Below are 20,776 nucleotides of genomic sequence, written 5' to 3'. Positions count from 1 at the left end.
CCCAGGGCTATTTTGTACACTGGGGATTGTGTAATCTGTAGTAATCATCCAGCCACGAGGAGTTTGGAGGATTCTGGGAAGCATTTGTTTTGTTTTGTAACCGAGGGAAAGATTCCATTTAGTCCTAGAGGGATACGTGTTCTTTTTTTTAACATCTTTATTGGAGTATAATTGCTTTACAATGTTGTGTTAGTTGCTGCCGTATAACAAAGTGAATCAGCTATATGTATACATATATCCCCATATCTCTTCCCTCTTGTGTCTCCCTCCCACACTCCCTATCCCACCCCTCTAGCTGGACACAAAGCACTGAGTTGATCTCCCTGTGCTATGCGGCTGCTTTCCACTAGCTATCTATTTTACATTTGGTAGTGTATATATGTCCATGCCTCTCTCTCACTTCGTCCCAGTTTACCCTTCCCCCTCCCTGTGTCCTCACATCCATTCTCTACCTCAGTGTCTTTATTCCTGTCCTGCCCTTAGGTTCTTCAGAAGCTTTTTTTTTTTTTTTTAGATTCCATATATATGCGTTAGCATACGGTATTTGTTTTTCTCTTTCTGACTTTCTTCACTCTGTATGACAGACTCTAGGTCCATCCACCTCTCTACAGATAACTCAGTTTCATTTCTTTTTATGGCTGAGTAATATTCCATTGTATATATGTGCCACATCTTTATCTATTCATCTGTCGATGGACACTTAGGTTGCTTCCATGTCCTGGCTATTGTAAACAGAGCTGCAATGAATATTGTGGTACATGACTCTTTGAATTATGGTTTTCTCAAGGTATATGCCCAGTAGTGGGATTGCTGGGTCATATGGTAGTTCTATTTTTAGTTTGTTAAGGAACCTCCATACTGTTCTCCACAGTGGCTGTATCAATTTACATTCCCACCAGCAGTGCAAGAGGGTTCCCTTTCTCCACACTCTCTCCAGCATTTATTGTTTGTAGATTTTTGATGATGGCTATTCTGACCAGTGTGAGGTGATACCTCATTGTAGTTTTGATTTGCATTTCTCTAATTAGTGATGTTCGGCATCCTTTCGTGTGTTGGTGGCAATCAGTATATCAGTATATCCTCTTTGGAAAAATGTCTATTTAGGTCTGCCCATTTTTGTATTGGATTGTTTTTTTGATATTGAGCTGCATGAGCTGCTTGTATATTTTGGAGATTAATCCTTTGTTTAAAATTTGCTTCATATGCAAGTATTTTCTCCCATTCTGAGGGTTGTCTTTTCATCTTGTTTATGGTTTCCTTTGCTGTGCAAAAGCTTTTAAGTTTCATTATGTTCCATTTGTTTATTTTTGTTTTTATTTCCATTTCTCTAGGAGGTGGGTCAAAAAGGATCTTGCTGTGATTTATGTCATAGAGTGTTCTGCCTATGTTTTCCTCTAAGAGTTTGATAGTGTCTGGCCTTACATTTAGGTCTTTAATCCATTTTGAGTTTATTTTTGTGTATGGTGTAAGGGAGTTTTCTAATTTCATTCTTTTACATGTAGCTGTCCAGTTTTCCCAGCACCACTTATTGAAGAGACTGTCTTTTCTCCATTGGGGATATGTGTTCTTAAGGTAGAGTACTTTAAATATTCATCTGCTGAAATGCTTTAAAAAGAAATTCTATTAAGTAGCATTCTTGAAACTGCTTCATCAAACTTAGTTAAAATTTTCAGTTAGATTTTGTGATGTAAATGAATTTTTCTAAACAAAACCGTTTCTTAAGTTTTAGTAATAAAAAGACTGGGAATTTACCTTATTGTAGGTCTTAGGGTAGGGTCGCTTGGACTTTCACTACTAGGTACTATGCTTTAGAAATGTATGTTTAAGGAGGTGAGTTTGATTTTGGGGAGTTTATCTTTTATATTTACTTTTAAAAATTTGTTTAAATAAATGTAGTCTTTCTAGAAGTACGATTCATAGTATTTTTGCTTATCTCAGGTACTGTGCCAGTGGAGAGGCAGCTCAAACGAATGTGGAAAAAATAGTTGTGTGTTTTCCTTCCACACACTTGTGTATATGGAGAATTTTTACATTGATAGTGAGTTATTCGTAAAATTTAAACCAACTTTACTTTCTTAGTCTCTAGTTTTGTTCTGATATATCTACACTGTGGTATTGAGAATTATACTCAGGGGACGAGCCAGTATGTTCAGAATGGATTTTCTTCCCCATTTTTAATGTTATCAATATATCTTATTTAACCGAAGTAGTGGTTACGTCTCTTTCTTTTTTCCCTAAAACAGCGGGACAGAAAATGCCGAAACCTCCAAAAGGGAAATATTTACTTAGAGATTTGCTTAAAATTAACTTAGTCTCTGACGTCACTCGCGCAGAAGCAATTTGTCTTCATTCGGCCACCGTCGCCTCAGCGTTACGGAGTATTTTGTCCATCTGCCGCCACCGTCCCAGATACTAGTCGCCGAGTTCCAGGGCAGGGGAACGTGTGTTTCGGGGGAGCCGGCTGGCGTTGCCGGCACCATGGAGTCACCTTTTAGTCCGGGACTCCCTCACCGGCCGGATGAAGAGTGGGGTGAGTGGGATCTGAGACTGTACCAGGGGTGGCCCCAGGTTTCTTCCTCCTTACTTCCGCGCATTTGTGGTGACAGGTGTGGACGAACCCTGCCGGAGGAGCGAGGGCCACTCGTTGTTTCCGTCCGTGGTCCTAGTAGAGTCTAGCAGAACCTCTCGGTTTCTGCCCTGGCGACAGCGAGCGTAAAATGTTGCCTGATTGGAATTACTATCGTGTTTCACCGTTTCCTTTGGGAAAGTACCAGGTGATGATTATGTGGGGCGAAAACGACGTCATTAGGAAGCTTAGGGCAGGATGGCTGTGACCATCAAAAAGGCTGCAAGTTATTTTCTCAGAGTGTGGGATGTGGGAGATGCTTGCCGTGGAGTGTACGTGTACGTGTTTGGTTTGTGTGAGAGAATATGAATCGTCATCTCGAAGCTTCCACTATTGATCGAGGCTGATGCCCATCTTGGCAGAGAAGCAAAGCACCCCAGCACCTGACCTCAGGTCCCTGATTACGTAGACCTGACGCTTATAAACGGATATAATCCTGATTGCTCTCCGGATACAACTCTAAATTTTCTTGTTATGGATATTTTGTTTGGCTTTGTGGTCAGGAAGAGTGGAATGGAATATAGTGGAAATGAGAGTGGAGAAGCTTTATCATATAAGTGTTTAGAAGAAACTTATATTCCTCCCTTGTTTGCCAGACATAGTACTAATACTGTTCTTGGGCTTCAGTGTGAATTTGGAGTTGTATACGTCCCTAAATGTGTCCTGCGGTGAACCTACACCCTTCACTAGCTTTAAAATTTGGGGGAAACCCAGACTGACCTTCATTTTTTTCCCCTTGGACCATCGTTCTCAGTAGCAAGAGTGTAATCTCAATTCTCTTTGTTGAACTGAAGTCCTCATTTGATTTTCCAAAGGCAGAACTTCTCTTAAATTATATAGTGTTAGAGATTTATTTCAGTCCTTGGATAGGTTTTCTATGAGTTGTTGGAAAAACGTTAAACTGTCTCTTCCAAATGTATTTTCCCAAGCCAAATGCAGTCGTAGTAATAGAAACAATTGCCGTTAAGCAGTTTATTTGTGTCAGGTGCCCTGCTTAGCTCTTACCTCCCAAGCCAAATGTAGTCGTAGTAATAGGAACAATTGCCATTAAGCACTTTATTTGTGTCAGGTGCCCTGCTTAGCTCTTACCTCCCAAGCCAAATGTAGTCGTAGTAATAGGAACAATTGCCATTAAGCACTTTATTTGTGTCAGGTGCCCTGCTTAGCTCTTACCTCCCAAGCCAAATGTAGTCGTAGTAATAGGAACAATTGCCATTAAGCACTTTATTTGTGTCAGGTGCCCTGCTTAGCTCTTACCTCCCAAGCCAAATGTAGTTGTAGTAATAGGAACAATTGCCGGTAAGCACTTTATTTGTGTCAGGTGCCCTGCTTAGCTCTTACATGTATTATCTTATTTAATCCTCCCAACAGTCCAGTGAGGTATTGTTATTTTACAGATGAGGAAACTGAGGCTGAGAGAGAATGAATGCTCAGAGTCTTATAGCTAGTGAGTGTCAGAAACAGGATCAGTACCTGGTTTGTCTACCTCCAAAGCCTGTGCACTTAGTCACTATTCTGTATTGCTTTCCTAAGTAATTTCTACAGATTTGATTTTTACCAAGATCCCCCCAGTTATTAAAAAATCTACTTCAGTATACTGGGTTGTTATGATCTGTTTTCTTAGCTAGTCAACTATTATATTTTCATGATGTTTCTTAAACTATAACTGTGAGGCACTTCCTGATAGCATTATTATGTCTTCTGATACCCAGGCTGCATTTTTCTGACTAATCTGATCAGTTGACTCCTAGTCTTAATGTTCTTTAACAGAGCATTCAGTTCTTTGTAGTAGGTTCACTGACTCAGCTCAGGTATGTTGCCCTGCCCCTCCCTGAACATGCCCATTTCCCATGGTTTTCCAAGCTTCTCTTTTAAAACTGTAACAATCTTTTCTTAGTGGAACACTTTAATTCTGCTTCCTCAGGTGTTCAGTAAGTAGGATAGATTTTGCAGGCACTGGAGTGAAAGGTTACTGTTTGCTAGCATTTCTCAGTAGAATATGGACTCTTTTTCTGGGAGTTGCCATTTTGGGTGTTCAAGGACTTCACTGATTTATTTGACCTTTTTTTTTCTATATTAGAAGCTAGCTAGTTAAAAATTTTTAAATCAGATTATGTAATTAGTACTTGTGACTCTTAACAACTTTGTATAATTAAAAATGACTTACTCAGAACAGCCTATGATGGGATGTGCATCCCATGTGTATTTTCCCTTTATGTGGGGTGATGAAATTTAGAACGGGCCTATAAACATTTTCTGTAAAGGTCTAGATAGTAAATATTTTAGGCTTTTGTGGTTATGTGGTCTCTGTTCTGACTCCTCAGCTCTGCCAGTTGTAGTACAAAAGCAGCCATGGACAATGTAAACTGAGCATGACTGTGTTCCAAAACAACTTTATTTATGGATGCTGAAATTCTATTTCATGTAATTGTTTTTAATACTTAATAGAGTTTACTTTTAGTACAGTTTTAGATTTACAGAATAATTGAGGGGATAGTACAGAGTTCTCCTGCCCCCCAAGTTTCCCCTATTGGTAACATCTTGCATTAGAGGAGTACATTGTTACAATTGATGGGCCAGTATTGATACATTATCATTAACTAAAGTCCATAGTTTATATTAAGATTCACTCTTGTTCATTCTGTGGGTTTTGACAAATGCATAATGTCATGTATCTACCATTACAGTATCATATGGGATAGTTACACTGCCCTAAAAAATCTGCTGTGCTCCACCTGTTTGTCTCTGCCTCCCTCCTCCAAAGCCCCAACAACCACTGTTCTTTTCATTGTCACCTAGTTTTGCCTTTTTCAAAATGTCATATTGTTGGAATGATAGAGTACGTAGCATTTTTAATTTGGCTTCTTTCATTTAGCAAAATGCATTTAAGATCCCTCTATTTTTAATGGCCTGATAGCTCATTTCTTTTCAGCACTAAATAATATTCCATGGTATGGATGTACCACAGTGTCTTTTGGGCTCCCATAACAAAATACCAGGAAGCTTAAACAACAGAAATTTATTTTCTGACAGTTCTGGAGGCTGGAAGTCCAAGCACAGGTGCCAGCATGGTCAGGTTCTGGTGAGACTTCTCTTCCTAGCTTATAGGCGGCCTTTTTTTTTTGCTGTGTCCTCATGAGGCAAAGGGGTGGAAAGGGAAGGAGGGAGGGAAGGAGGAAGAGGTGGGGGAGAGAGAGAGGTAGGTAGGTAGGTAGACCTATCTCTTAGTCTTATAAGGCCACAGTTCTAGTAGACTAGGGCCCCGCCCTTGTAACCTCATTTAACCTTAATTACCTCGTAAAGACCACCCTACCTCTGGATGCAGTCATCTTGGGGGCTTCAATATATAAATTTTGGGGGGGACACAATTTGGTCCCTAGCACACAGTTTGTTTATCCATTTACCTGTTGAAAAACACCTTGGTTGCTTCTAGGGTCTCAAAACCAGTTAAAGACAGACTGAGGCCAGGAAAGAGGGCCAGGCGTGGGGGACAAGAGTGACAGGTTCCGGCTTATAAAGGGCTTACATGCAGTGAAGGGACAGCCACAAACTGTTCTCCAGTGATGAACATTGCACAGAGAATTAAAATTGGTTGCTTTCAAAAGTTGGCAGTTATATATAAAGCTGCTATAAATATTCATGTGCAGTTTTTTATTTTGGCGTCACTGTGGGGCTTGCAGGATCTCAGTTCCCCGACCAGGGATTGAACCCGGGCCATGGCAGTGAGAGCGCCGAATCTTAACCACTAGACCACCAGGGAACTCCATTGCAGCTTTTTATGTGGACATAAGTTTTCATATAAATTGGGTAAATACCAAGGAGCATGATTGCTGAATCATACAGTAAGAGTATGTCCGGTTTTGTAAGAAACTTTCAACCTGTCTTCCAGAGTGGCTATGCCATATTCCCACCAGCAGTGAATGAACATTCCTGTTGCTCCAGTCCTGCCAACATTTGGTGTTGCCAGTGTTTCAGATTATAGCCATCCTGATAGGTGTGTAGTGGTATCTCATTATTTTAGTTTGTAGTTCCCTGATAACATGTGATGTGGAGCATCTTTTCATATGCTTTATTTTATCTATTTTTTTAAAGGAAAGGTCTTTTAAAAATATTTGTTTGTTTATTTATTTTATGTTTTGGCTGCGTCGGGTCTTAGTTGCGGCATGCGGAATATTCGTTGTGGCGTGCAGGCTTCTCTCTCTAGTTGTGGCGCTCAGGCTCTAGAGCATGTGGGCTTTGTAGTTGCGGCATGTGGGCTCTCTAGTTGTGGATCTCATGCTCAGTAGTTGCGGCACGCAGGCTTAGTTGCCCTGCAGCATGTGGGATCTTAGTTCCCTGACCAGAGATTGAACCCATGTACCCTGCATTGGAAGGCGGATTCTTAACCACTGGACCACCAGGGAAGTCCCCATATGCTTTATTTGTCATTTGTATATCTTTCCTTCCCTCTTTCCTTCCTACGTCCCTCCCTCCCTCCCTTTCTTTTTCTTACATTTTGCAAAAGCCACTTTTTTTTGCTGCACATAAGATATATGTACCAAGATCAGAAGCTTCCATCTGCCACTGTGGTTTCTTTGATAAATTCAGTGTCTTCTGTGAAAGTTCTCTGTACCTTCCTGTGTTGACCAAAACCTGACTCCCCTGATGACACGGTTTTCCCTGAAGTCCTAGTGAATGGTAGCTCTTTTCATTCTCAAAACCTTTTCTCCATTAGGGCCTCTGAAAGTGGGTTAGTTATCTTCCTTTTTCTTCACTGCTACTTTTAGATCATTCTCCTTTCATCCTCCCTAAAAACATCCAGGCCTAAATTTCACATTGTCTCACATGCTGTCCTCTACCTCTCCCTGTTATAGTCATCTGCTGATTTCTGGTTCACTCTCCCTCACTTTTTGAAAAAATTTAGTTCCTAGCTTATTGTCACTTTCTTTAACACTCCTTCCATCATGATTCTTGGCTGATTTCAGTATTCTCAGAGAAGATCCTTCAAATACCCTGACCTCTCATCTCCTGGGTCTCCTCTCCACCTTCCACCCTGTCTCAGGCATTTTCTTCCCCAATCATAAACCTAAACCTTGTCAGTACTAGTAACATAATCTCAGTTTCCAGCATCCCACTGTGACCATCACCTTCTGTCTTACCAGCTCTCTCTCTTTAGTACTCCAATTCCAGTGGTACCTTCAACACTGCTGAGATTCTGCCATCTTTTCACTGTCCCTCTTCCCCTTTATGTTATCACTTTCCCCTTATCCAGTTTAAATTCCATGGACAATCTCTGTAATCATTCCCTCATACCCTCAATATCCTTGTCTCTCTCTTGTTTTGTAGTTCTCTCTTTGATCAACTACAACCTTGGTTAAATCCAACTCTGTCTACTCCATGAATGCACTCAAGTAGCTGAAAGTGGCTAAAAAAGAAAATTCAGCCATGTTGACTGGTCTCACTTTAAATTTATGATACTAACCTGAAATAGACCATTAAGTATTACCTGGCTGATCATATTTCCTTGGTCCTCTCTCTCTGATGATCGTTTTTATAAAGGTTCTTCTCTCCTCAAACCTCCAGCACCTCCTCCTGCATTCTTTGAATCAGAAGAGAACTGCTGCAATCTCCTACTACCTCATCTACCTGTGTACCAGTATATTTGCCTTCTCTTCGTTGGTGGGAATGCTAGAGCCGATCACTTCTATGTGTGCTTTAGACCCCTCCTTCTTTGTTTTATTTTTTTTTAAATTTATTTATTTATTTTTGGCTGTGTTGGGTCTTCGTTGCTACTCACGGGCTTTCTGTAGTTGCGGTGAGCGGGGGCTACTCTTCGTTGCGGTGCGTGGGCTCCAGGTGCGTGGGCTTCAGTAGTTGTGGCTCATGGGCTCTAGAGCACAGGCTCAGTAGTTGTGGCACACGGGCTTAGTTGCTCCATGGCATGTGGGATCTTCCCAGACCAGGGCTCGAACCCATTCCTCTGCATTGGCAGGTGGATTCTTAACCACTGCACCACCAGGGAAGTACCTAGACACCCCGCCCCCACCCCTTTATTCAAGAATATTGCTCAGGGGCTTCCCTGGTGGCGCAGTGGTTGAGAGTCCGCCTGCCGATGAAGGGGACACGGGTTCGTGCCCCGGTCCGGGAGGATCCCACATGCCGCGGAGCGGCTGGGCCCGTGAGCCATGGCTGCTGAGCCTGCGCGTTCGGAGCCTGTGCTCTGCAACGGGAGAGGCCACAACAGTGAGAGGCCCGCATACCACAAAAAAAAAAAAAAAAAAAAAGAATATTGCTCAAGCTCTTCTTCCTTTTCCTGAATCTGCATTTCCATCCCTACATGTAGTTGCTTCTCCTGTCTAGAGTGAAAAAAAAAGAAAAACCCCCAAACCCTCTTTAGATGTTACTTCCCTTTTAGCTTCAACTACATTTTCTCTGTTTTATTTTACAGCAGAATTCTTTTTTAAAAAACGTCCATGTTCACTGACTCCACTTTCTCTTTTTTCACTGTCTCTTGAACACAATGCAGTCAGGCGCCACCACTCCACCAAAGCTGCTCTTTCTAAGGTCACCACTGTTTTCCAGTGGCCATCTCTCATCTTACAAGAAGTAAAAGAATAAATAAATGGTCAAAGCGGCAGTCAGGTGGGAAAGCTTGCTGAGCAAACCAAAACTAATAGCTAGCATAGTTTACTACTGTTAGGAGAAATCTATATAGTAGGTAGTGTGGGGTTGGTGAAAAAGATACAGAAGTAGGTAGTAAATTTTAGAGATACTTCATAGGTAACCAATGCCACCAATGCCACCACTTCCTTATGGATCTTTCTAAAATATTCTGTAGTATACAAATGTATTTATCAACCCACTCTCAGTTTTTTTAAGTATTTACAAACCACAGAAAAGTTAAAAGATCAGTACAGTGATAACCTGTATTTCCCTTATCTAGATTTACCAACTGTTAACATCCTGCCATACTCACTCTTTCTCTCAGTATTACCCACACTTCCCTCTTCTTTCATTATCTGAAAGCAGGCTGCAAATAATATGAAACTCCTAAACACTTCACTATGTATCTCCTAAGAACAAGGAAATATGTATTTTTTAAAAGCATGAATTCATGCTAATACCCACAGTTCAAAGCCAGTACCACAGAGTTCTTTCTCACCTTCTTGCATTATATACTTTTATTTCTCTTTTCCTACTGTGTAAATCCTGATTCCCAATAACATCCTATGTTTTTATGGGCTCACTTTAGCTGCTGTGTTGAAAATAGACTGAAAGAGGGTCAAGGGCAGAAGCAGAGAGACCATTTGGAGGCTACTGCATTATTCCAAGTGATTTATGATGGGAGCAGTGGAGATAATGGAAGTGGTTGACTGTGGATATATACACATACACATATGCATGTGTATATACCCATGTGTGTATATATATATATATATTTCTTTAAATAAATTTATTTTACTTTTGGCAGTGTTTGGTCTCTTCTGCACACGGGCTTTTCTCTAGTTGTGGCGAGCACGGGCTTCTCATTGCGGTGGCTTCTCTTGTTGTGAAGCACAGGCTCTAGGTGCACGGGCTTCAGTAGTTGTGGCACATGGGCTCAGTAGTCGTGGCTCGCAGGCTCTAGAGCACAGGCTCAGTAGTTTTGGCGCACGGGCTTAGTTGCTCTGCGGCATGTGAGATCTTCCCGGACCAGGGCTCGAACCCGTGTCCTCTGCATTGGCAGGCAGATTCTTAACCACTGCACCACCAGGGAAGCTCCCCATGTATATTTTTTATTCAAAATTTAAGTTTTGGAATAGTTTCAAACCTACAGAAAAGTTATAAGAACTGTGCAAAGAACTATTGCATGCCTGTCACACAGATTCCCTGATTGTTAAATTTTACTGTATTTGCCCCATTTCTCCTTCTTTAGAGAGAGAAAAAGAGAGTGAAATGTGTTGTTAACTCATTACCCTTAAATACTGCAGTGTGTATCTCCTCCTCCCCTAAACAAGGATACTCTCCTATATCACTGTCATACACTCCTTCCAGTCAGGAAATGAACATTGATACAGCATTACTATCCAATTCACAGATACCATTCATATTTTGCTGTATGTCTTAATAATGGCTCTTTTTCTAGTCTGGGACCCTACCTGCAAACATGCATTACTTTTACTTTTCATGTCTCCTTAGAGTTTTTCAACCTGGGATGGTTGCTCAGTCTTTTCCTGTTTCTTGTATTCTTGACAGTCTTAAAGAGTACAGGTCTTTTGTTCTGTAAGATGACTCTAAACCTAGGTCTATATACTGTTTCCTCATGACCAGAATCAGGCCACGAGCCCGTGACAGGAATGCTAGAGAAATGATAGAGGCACACTATGTTGACCTGTTCCAAGGTGATGTTCACCTTGATCACATTGTCAAGTTAGTATCTGCTGGATTTCTCCACTGTAAAGTCACTATTTCCCCTTTTACATTTGATTCGTATTGGGCTGGCCAAAAAGTTCCTTCGGGTTTTTTCTGTAACATCTTACGACAATCCTGAACAAACTTTTTGGCTAACCCAGTATTTTGGGGGAGATAATCTGAATGCCACCAATGTCCTATCCCTTACTAAACCTTCACTCACCAGCCCTGGCCTCTGTTGATAACTCCAGCTTATATCAACTACCACTCTAATGCCAAATGGTGATTCTCTCTTAACATTCTGTGTACATTTATTAATTGACATTATACTGTAAGAAAAAGCTTTCTCTGTTTCTTTGTTTATTTCATTATGAGCTCACTAATTCCTATTTGATTCAATGGGTTGTAATCTGGCTTTATTTTGATGCTCAGATTTTCTGAGAATTGACCAGTAAGAGTCCATTCATATCAGCTCCTTTGTTCTTTTGACATGTTTCCATCATTCTCCGAGGATTTCCTTATTTTCTGGCACAACAAGATTTTCCCAGGCCTACTTTGCACTTTCTCTGCCTAAGCCCTGGAATCAGCTCTTTCTCTGAGGAGCCCTTTAGTGGACTTCCATTTAGTAGAGGATGGTATTCAGTATCCAAGGTCTGGAAACATACGATTTTTCAGTGCTGTGGGATGTCTTCGTTTCTAGGACCTGTTAGCAGACAGAATTAGGACATACATGTATGTATATGTGTACACACATATACAAACATCTATAATTCTTTCTGTGTATGAATATTTTAAGAAAATGTGTTCGTATTAATACTTCTAATTCCAGTGCAACATCTTAGGGTTCTTTTATTCTCTACCCTTTTCACGTTTCTAAATCCTTTCTCAGACAGTGAGAAACCTAGCTCTAATGTATTTTATCATTTGCTCCATCAATTAACACATTTGTTCGGTATTATCACTCTCCTAACCACTCAGGCTGCTTCTTACATCTGCCACTCTGTTCCTCCTCCCACTGCCCCATTTTTTTTGGCATCTGAGGCATGCTGCCACCTCCACAAGGCACCTCCCCTCCTGTACCATCCTATTTCCTTGGGTACCAGGCACATTGCCACAGAGGATGACACACACAACCCCACCACCCTCCTTGCTCTGCTGACATCTCTGTGTTGGGAAGAGTAGGGAAGGAACGGAAAGATGGAAAGGGAAGGAAGAATGGAAAGGAAAGGTAAGATGCCAGATTACCAATACATACTTTGAAGACAGAGCTGACAGGATTTACTGGTAGATTGAATACAGAGAGTGAGGAAGAGAAGTAAGCAATGACTCCTAAGGTTTTTGACCTGAACTCCTGGGATAATTGAATTGTCATTAACTGAGATGAGGACGAACCAGTAGGAGGTTTGGTGAGGGATGATTTGAAGCTCAGTTTTGGATGTGTTAAGTTTGAGATGCCTTTTAGATATCCAAGAGGAGACGTAGAGTACTCACTGTGTACATGCGTCTTGAGGTATGGACTGGAGATGTATATTTAGGAATCCTTGGCATATAGATGCTATTTAAAGCCATGAGCTCAGCTGAGATCACAAAGGGAGTAGAATAGATAGAAAAGTTTGCACTAAGCCCAGGGACAATTTCATGTTAAGAAGATGAAGAATAACCAGTAAGGTAGGGCCAACCAGTGAGGTGGGAGGAAAACCAGGTGAGTATGGTCATTTGGAAGCCAAGTGAAGAAAATGCTTCAATTTATATGAAAAGATCAACTGTTTCAAATGCTGTTGAGAGTAAGATGAGGACCATGAATTTACCATTGAATTTAGCAGAGGAGAAGTCATTGGTGACATAATAACTGATGTGTATGCCTGTGTATGTGTTGGTGGAGGAAGCTTGCTTTGAATAGGTTCAAGAAGGAGAGAAATGAGAGGCAGCAGATAAGAACTCTTTCAAGGAGTTTTCGCCTCTGTATAAGGTACATAGCCACAGTCATCTACTTATGTGGGTTTTTTGTTTTGTTTTGCTGTGCAGCTGAGTTTAAGGTAGTCCTTTTCTGAGAGTTATATGAATAACCTTTCATTATCACTACACACAAAAAATGTGCTATGTACTATTTTGTTTTAGGCTGGTGAAATGTTTCTACCATTGACCAAGTCAGTGAGAGACTTGCAGTGTAGTTCTTATATATGTGAAGTAAGGAAATCACCAGAGCAAATTTCAGTGGCATGATAGTAGGGAGTACAAAGGCAGACTTAGATTGGGAAACTCTTCAAAGTGCTTGAAGTTCTGAAAATGTTAAAGAAAATAGACACTTTACAGATTATACAGTAATCAGTCTTCTTTGGCCTTATCAGCACCTTGACCTGTGTTCATATATTTCTCGGTTTATAAGGAAATCTTATTAGGAAATTGGAACATAGTTAGATTTGTTGAAATAAATGAAATGGTTTAGATGAGTGAGTTCTTTATTGTTTGGATAGAAAATTGGTTGTACCTCTAACTTAAGGCAAGGATGGCAAATACCTGGTACATGTGTTGCCATATTCCTCTCCTGTCATCACTGCTGATCAACCACGTCACTTTTTTTTGTGCTGAACCTAGATGAAGCCTCAGAATTTGTGTTAGTAATGTTCCAGGAAGTCACTACCAATTAGTCCAACATGACATGACAGGACATAAAACCTGGTTTTTAATCCCTGGTATAATGATTTAGTTCACAAGATAAAAATTGTGTGGAAAACAATACATATGTTAGAAACCAGCTTTGAATTGGTTGTCATTCACACTCCTAGAGTTTATCAGTAATAGTAATGGCTAATGAGAAACCCTAATAGAGCTGACATAAGGATACAGTGCTTATTCTTTTGTCAAAACATTGAATTAACAATAAATACGTATTCTTTTCTTTTGTCCAAAGATTCTACCCTCTTTGCTGAACTTGGCTACGATGACCTGCAGTTGGATGCGGCAAATGAAACTTATGTAAGTATTTATTAGAGGAGAAATGCTGAATAATGTGATATTTAATCTTTAATTATTGCAAGAAGATTTCAGGATAACACATTTAGGCTAGTTATTTAAGTTTAAATAACTTTTAAGATTAAGTATGAAACTTAGTAGCCATTTTGTAGTCAGTGAATGTAGGATTGTAGAAATTGCATTGGTCTTGGTATGAGAAGACTTGTATTCTAAGTCTACCTTTGGCCCCAGGGGTGGGTAACCTTGGAAAAGTTACTTAACTGCCTACCTCTTGGTTTTTACAGATATTTTGCTGCTTAGGGAAACAGTGTGATATTAAGGAGTATGTGTGTCATGGATCTAGTTAAGAGAACTTACCAACTTCCTTTTTAAAAGTTACGTATCCTTAATGTTGAAAGCTCTGAAACTTAGAAATGTCCTTATTTTTTGCCTTTGAGTGGTTAGAAGTATGCGTAAAAGCTATTATTATAGCACTTTAAGTTCTCAAAAATATTTTAGATTTTTTTTTCTTTTCTGGATTAGTATATGTGAAGCTGTTTGGCCTGAACTCTTACTTTGTCTTATTCTTTTTTTTTTTTTGAGTGATAATTGATATTTATTGACATCGACGCAAAACAAGCTAAGATTAAAAGTTGCTATTTAATAGGAACAAATATTGGTTCAGTTTCCTTCCTGGAGACGGTAGGCACTCTGCTCCAGACCTAAGATAAAACAAAGACTGGATTGTCAAGCCCCAACTAAGGGTCTAACTTGAGTAATATAAAAATTGCTAAAGGCAAAAGGAGATGTTAAAAAAGGTTTTTTTATGCTAAGCTCACGTACGTAAGCAAACCAAAAACTAAAACTAATCCTAAAACTTTAGGACATGGGATATAGACATGACATGACTATTTCAATTTTTGCAGAAGCGAAAATCTGTTATATCCTTCACTGTACTTGTATTACAATTACATGCTTGTTGCTTCTACACTACACAAAGTCAACGGTTATCACCAACAATGACTGTAACTAGATCTGAACAAGACTGCAAAGTGACTCTGCTCCACTGAAATTAAGAAAATTCAATCCAGGATTAACAAAACCTTTTGCTTTTAGAGTCAGTTCCCGTGTCTTCTTCTCGTGTCATACCTAATTAAGTCCTCTCTTGACGTTTCCTGCCTGCAAATTGCAATGTATGTCCTCTCCCTCAGCTTTGTCTGACACTTTAAAGTTAATTTGTAGGAACTGCATAAAAAATGAAATTGTACTTCCAATCTGAACCTGCAATCGGGTTCCTGCTTTGACGCAAAACATACTCCTCTGCAGTGTACCCCACCAGCACAGCGACCCCCTTTCTCTCTCTCTATTCCTTTGCCCTGAAGGCACTTCTGGATTTCTTAATTCGTGCTCTTTGGCTGCCTAGACAGTCAGGACACCTAAGGCCATTTGGACCTATCACTCCTCGCTTCCTTCTTTTCTATGGCTAATACCACTTTCCTGCTTTTTTTCTATGGTTGAATCTCCAGACTTGGTGCTGTCATCATGGGGACAGAGTCGATCTCGGCTTCGAGCTCCTGGCTGGTAAAGCTGCATTGCTGGGCGATCCTTGTTTCTTATGTGATCTCTCTTAACCACTTCTTCTTTCTTTTCAGTTTTTTCTGAGCTGCCTACTGGTTCTGTACTTTCAGGCTTCTTTCCTTTATCCCGAAGGGCTTCTTTCTCTTTTTTCATTTCTTCTTCCTTTCTTTTAAAAGCCTTCTCTTTCTCATAGCGCTCCTTCTGCCTGCGGCGCTCTTCCTCCTGCCGCTTCAGCCTCTCTCTTTCCCGCAGGGCGCGCTCTTGCCGCTTCAGCCTCTCTCTTTCCCGCAGGGCGCGCTCTTGGTCTCGTTCATAATCCCGCTCCCTCTCCCTGTATTCTCTGCCACTCTCATCTTCAGGTCTCTTAGGCTTTTCATCTTTAAATTCACCATCAGAACGTTTGGGCAATGGACAACTCTGCCCACTGGCTCTTTCATCACTCAGATTCTCTTTGTCCAATTTCTTGACCTTTTCTCTTTTGTCCAATTCTTTTTCATCGCCTTTTTCTGGCTTCTTGAGCAGCTTAATCTTTGGTTCATCCTTTAATTTGTCCCTTTCTGGAACTCTGTCTATCTTCTTTAGCTTTTCTATATCTTTCCTTTTTCGTTTCTCTTCTTCTTTCCATTTCCTCCTCTCTTCTTCTCTTTTTCTTTCTATTTCTCGCCTCCTTCTTTCTTCTCTCTTTTCTTCTCTCATCCTCTGCTTGTTTTTCAGGAAGCTCAAAAGTGGGGTTGTCTTTTTAGCTATTAATTCTCTATTTTTTGCTTCTATTTCCTCTAGCAGCGTCTCTGGAGTAGATGTCATTTTCTCATTATCTGCAGCATAACTTTCCAAAAATTTTCTATATTCTGGATCATCATCGATAGTCCCAACTTTAGTATCTCTTTTCTTAGTCTTCTTTTTTGCAGCTTTTTGAAAAGGTGCAAATTCTACTATGGCAGGATATTCCTGACCTTTATTGTCAAGGAATACATAACCATCGAAACGATCCCTGAACAAAATAATGTCCTCCTGGTTTTTAAAGTTGATGTATGCTCTGGCATACATATGAGGATACAGGCTAGTATCATTAGAAAAGAACTCAAAATAATCATGCTCAGGCACAGGCTGAAGATGTTCCTGAAGCTGCTCCTTGGTCAAAGTGGGAGGTAATCTCCGTATTACCACCTTGCTCAACGCCTCTTTCTTCTCCTTGTTCCGATCCTGCTTATCTTCCGCTTTGATGCTGTCCCCCGAAGCCCCACAGACGCTGCCTGTGGCTCCCGGGGGAGTCAGGAGGGTTACTCGCTTCTCCTTAGGCCTATGCTCCTTCTCCTCCTTCATGGCCACGGTTTCGCTCCTCACCGCGGTAGCTCGGCCTAAACACCACTCTTGTCTTATTCTTTAATGGATGAGGTGCTGTTTGACTTGGGAAGTAGTTCAAGTGAACAGAGTGATTTTATATGCATATCAATCAGGTTGAATATTTATCACTTATTTTTTAAGCCCTTAATAAAAATAAAGCTTGCTCAGTGAGTTTAAGACATTTCTCAAAGAATAATTTAGCAGTTGTTTTACCATGAATCAATAGAAGGGAGTGAAACACATGATATTTTTTAAAATCAATGCATGAGATTTTAATGGTTTCATTTACTCTGTGAGATGCTTTACAGTGTTGTCTGTTGATTAAATTGGCTTTTAATATTGGCTGGTTGCTTAAGCAACTGGTATTTTTTCATAACCTCCAGAGCCTAACATCATCAAGAAACAATATAGTAAATTTGAAAGATTCAGGGAAATATGATCCTGATTTTATAACTAACATTCTGTTACCTCAAACAAGTCACACAATCTTTCAGTTCCTTAGTTTTTCTGGTATAAAATAAGAGATTGGATTAAATGGTTTCAGAGGGCCCATTCTAGCTTTAAGACTGTCATTCTTCTTTCACATGGCTGTACAAGTTTCCCTTGAGAAGTCATTGAAGAACTAGAGTATATAAGTACCAGTATGTTTTGCTTTACATAAAATGGGTTTGTGAAATTTCCAACCAGATAAAATTCTTATGCTGTAAAATGTATTTGACTTTTTTGTCTGAAGATTGAGTATGAAGCATCCTCGAAGTCGGTCATGCCACTATTGAACATGTTAAAAAGTATTGCTAGCACTCAGGCAAATATCCTTCCTCAGTTTACTTAGACTAAGAAAGTTTGAAGATTTTTCGTTGCTGAAAGTATGAGGCTGCTTAATTTTTTGATATCTAGATTCAAATATGAGAAAAAAGCAAAGAGGATTGATTTAAAAGGTGGTTCTTTCATAATTTAAGTAGTTTTTTCTTTTTTTTAATGTGAACTTTCACACATTCTCTTTATATAATTTGCAATAATATTTACTCAGTTTAGGGCAGTATGATAAGAAAAGTTTCTCTTCTCTCCTTCTGTTACATTCTCAATAAAAATAAACCACAGAATAGACATTTGAAATGATAATATTCTAGAAATTATTACCAAATTGTTGTTATTGATAACTAGATTAATCTTTATTTTTTTCCTGAGGCTTGCTTTCTTGCTGTTTATTATCTGTCACATTAAGTTAATATTGACTACCTTTTAACTTTGTTGTACTGTTTATATATTAAGTTTACTTCTGTTCTTATCTCTGTAACCTTAAACATTTAAAATAGTTGTGGTACTGTCTTAATCTTAAACTCATATGAGGGCTCTGAAATCATGTGGCAGTTCTTTATTAATATATATGGTATAAGATGGTCATCCAAAGACCTAGAATATGATTATATTTAAATTAAAAAATTGTCATCTGAATGAAAAGAAACTAAGAGCCCCTCTAAGAAGTTTACTGACCCCTATTTGAGAAACTTAGTTTTATCTTCTAGGATTAAAGAAAAATTTAGAAATTTTATTTTAGAAATTTGAAAAGTACAGAACAGTAAGAAATATAAAATTACCCATCCTCCTATGGATCTCTTCCTTCTCCCACAAGCATTTTAATATGTGGTATATTTGAAGTTTCAGTTAAAGTCTCTTTATGATTCCTGCATGTCTGTTGGATACATCTGTATTCTTTCCCTTGTATATAGAGATATTGTAAATAGGCATTTGCTGTGACTTCTTTTCCTTAATGGCAATGGGGAAAACTTATTTTGCTGGATCTCCTTTATGACAAAGCACATATTTTGTGACTGTTGTAAAGGTCTATTTCCACTGAAAAGAATGAGACCAACGGAATCTTTCAGATAGATGTTGACTTCAATACCTCCTTCCTAGTTGTTACTACTGTGCTTAAAATAACTAAATTTGTTTATCTCTAAGCTATCCAAGATGTATTTTCAAGATGAACTGATTAACTTAGAAAGTTATTTTTACTAAGTTGGGTAATCACAATTATTTATGGCAAATTGCATCTGTTAGTTTGATTTCTGGATGTATATATTTTAATCTTGTAATATTCTTTTGCTGATTTGAAACCTACAGGAAAATAATTTTGATAATCTTGATTTTGATTTTGATTTGATGCCTTGGGAGGCAGGCATTTGGGACATCAACAATCAATTCTGTACAGGTAATGATTTATTTCATTGATAAAAAATTTAAATGGGTCCATATTATTTTATAGTTTGGTAATAGTCAAAATTAGGTGGGGTTACTGGGCTACTTTTGTAGGCCAAAAATTTCCAGGGACTACATTCTACTTTGGTGTAGCAAGGCATACATGAATTTCTTGCCAAAATAGATATAAAGAATTTCATAGTTATGTGTTAGTCACATAATGAATAAAAAATTTATTATTCAGAAATATTGATTTTGAATTATATGTAATACTCTCTAAGAGATTAACCTATCTGAGAATTAGACAGAATTTAGGGAATCAAAGGGAAGAAGCTTGGGATTATTAGAACCTAGGACCTTAGTGTAGGGGTCCCGTGTATACACATCTGAGGAGGAGACCCTACCTGGCTAATGCTAGTATCTTTAAGGGGCCCAATGAGGTGGGTTTTAGGTGTGCTGAAAAAAGCTGGAACCTGGAGCAAACTGTCCCTTCTGGGATGAAGCTGATGGGAGGATGAAGAAATCCCTTCTTCCCTTCTACCTTTTAGCATCCTTCTAGTACCCCCTATTGACGGGACCTAAAAGGAAGCCAGCTGAGACATGTATTAATAATTTGCATCACAGACTATAGAAGGTAGACTTAAGAGCTGAGAGACAATGTGTAAATAACCAGCACATTTCCCCATCTAAATTGCAGTCCTCCCCACTGCTGCATTTCCTTTTCCCTTTCATTTTATGTATTTGTATATCTTGCTCAATTCCTGTCTTCCCTCACAGAATAAGAGCTACACAAGGCCAGTGTTCTGGTTCCTGCCATTGTGTAACAAACTACTCTAAAACTTAGTGGCTTAAAACAATAACCATTTTATTAGGCTCCCAGAATCTGTGGGTTAGGCATTTGGACAGCATGCACCAGGAATTGCTTGTCTCTGCTCCATGGTGTCCAGACCTCATCTGGGAAGATTTGAAGGCGGAGGTAGTTTGACACTGGGGGCTAGAATTACCTTAAGGTTTCTTCACTCACATGTCTGATGCCTGGTCTGGAATGACTTGAAGACGAGGACTGCCAACTTGAGTGCTTACACGTCACCTTTCTATATGGCCTGGCTTCCTCACAGCCTGGCGGTCTCATGGTAGTCAGACTTCAAAGGCTCAAATGTGAGTGTTTCAACACACAAAATAGAAGCTGCATTGCCTAATGTAACACAGCCTTGGGATTCACATAGCATTACTTCCATACTCTGTCGATTGAAGAAGTCATAAGCCCACCAAGATTCAAACAGAGGAGGAAATTGTGGCTACTTCTTGATGGGGAAGTGGCAAAATCACATTATAGATCATGAGATATGGTAGATATTTTGCACCTAACTTTGGAAAACACAGTCTGCCACAGAGATTCTTCTCTTCCCCATTCCTACCCTGTTATAAATTTGACACCTAGGAACACCTAGGCTATAGTTACTCAGCACATTTTTAAAAATACATAGTTCAAAAGATAGGAACGTTTTTGTGTTTTAATTGTATTGTCAAAAATGCTTTTCACAATAATTCTTTCCTGTTTCTTATGTTTTAAAATTATTTTGGGGGGAGTCTATAATTTTGCATATTGCATAATATTCAAAAGGTACAAAAAGTCTGTAGAGTAGAAAAGTGTCTCTTTTGGCTCTTGTTCCTCAGCCACCAAGTTCTGCTTCCCAGAGACAACCA

The 20,776-nt window shown here is 39.5% G+C and overlaps 2 protein-coding genes across 6 annotated transcripts in view; one reads left to right on the top strand and one right to left on the bottom strand.

Moving 5' to 3' along the window:
* The first annotated feature begins 2,401 nt into the window (after nt 1-2,401).
* The window catches only part of ATF6 (activating transcription factor 6), a 235,460-nt gene continuing 217,085 nt past the window's right edge, over nt 2,402-20,776 (top strand). For 2 of the 4 annotated variants that reach the window (XM_081256539.1, XM_081256538.1), the window contains exons 1-3: nt 2,402-2,530; nt 13,908-13,972; nt 18,995-19,082. In XM_081256539.1, the coding sequence (XP_081112665.1) occupies nt 2,479-2,530; nt 13,908-13,972; nt 18,995-19,082 (205 nt within the window). In that variant the 5' untranslated portion in view covers nt 2,402-2,478. The remainder of the gene's footprint in view (nt 2,531-13,907; nt 13,973-18,994; nt 19,083-20,776) is intronic. The other 2 variants (XM_081256537.1, XM_081256536.1) reach the window with 1 other exon arrangement.
* LOC308629098 (regulator of nonsense transcripts 3B-like) lies at nt 14,013-18,100 on the bottom strand. Of its 2 annotated transcripts, XM_081256573.1 has the most exons (2): nt 15,801-18,100; nt 14,013-15,761 (listed from the first exon to the last, which is right to left on the bottom strand). In XM_081256573.1, the coding sequence occupies exons 1-2, from the start codon at nt 16,847-16,849 to the stop codon at nt 15,404-15,406; spliced, it is 1,407 nt and encodes a 468-aa protein (XP_081112699.1). In that variant the 5' UTR covers nt 16,850-18,100; the 3' UTR covers nt 14,013-15,403. The 2 variants fall into 2 exon arrangements, with proteins under 2 accessions (XP_081112699.1, XP_081112698.1); XM_081256572.1 differs by having other exon boundaries at nt 14,013-18,100.

This window comes from Mesoplodon bidens (genome assembly GCF_964165515.1).
Source record: "Mesoplodon bidens genome assembly, chromosome: 2".
NCBI classification, from domain to species: domain Eukaryota; kingdom Metazoa; phylum Chordata; class Mammalia; order Artiodactyla; family Ziphiidae; genus Mesoplodon; species Mesoplodon bidens.
This window is presented reverse-complemented; position numbering and strand designations above follow the sequence as displayed.

Excerpts from the sequence above, each read along its gene's own strand:
- LOC308629098 (XM_081256572.1), bottom strand. The coding sequence starts at position 16,849 with ATGAAGGAGGAGAAGGAGCATAGGCCTAAGGAGAAGCGAGTAACCCTC.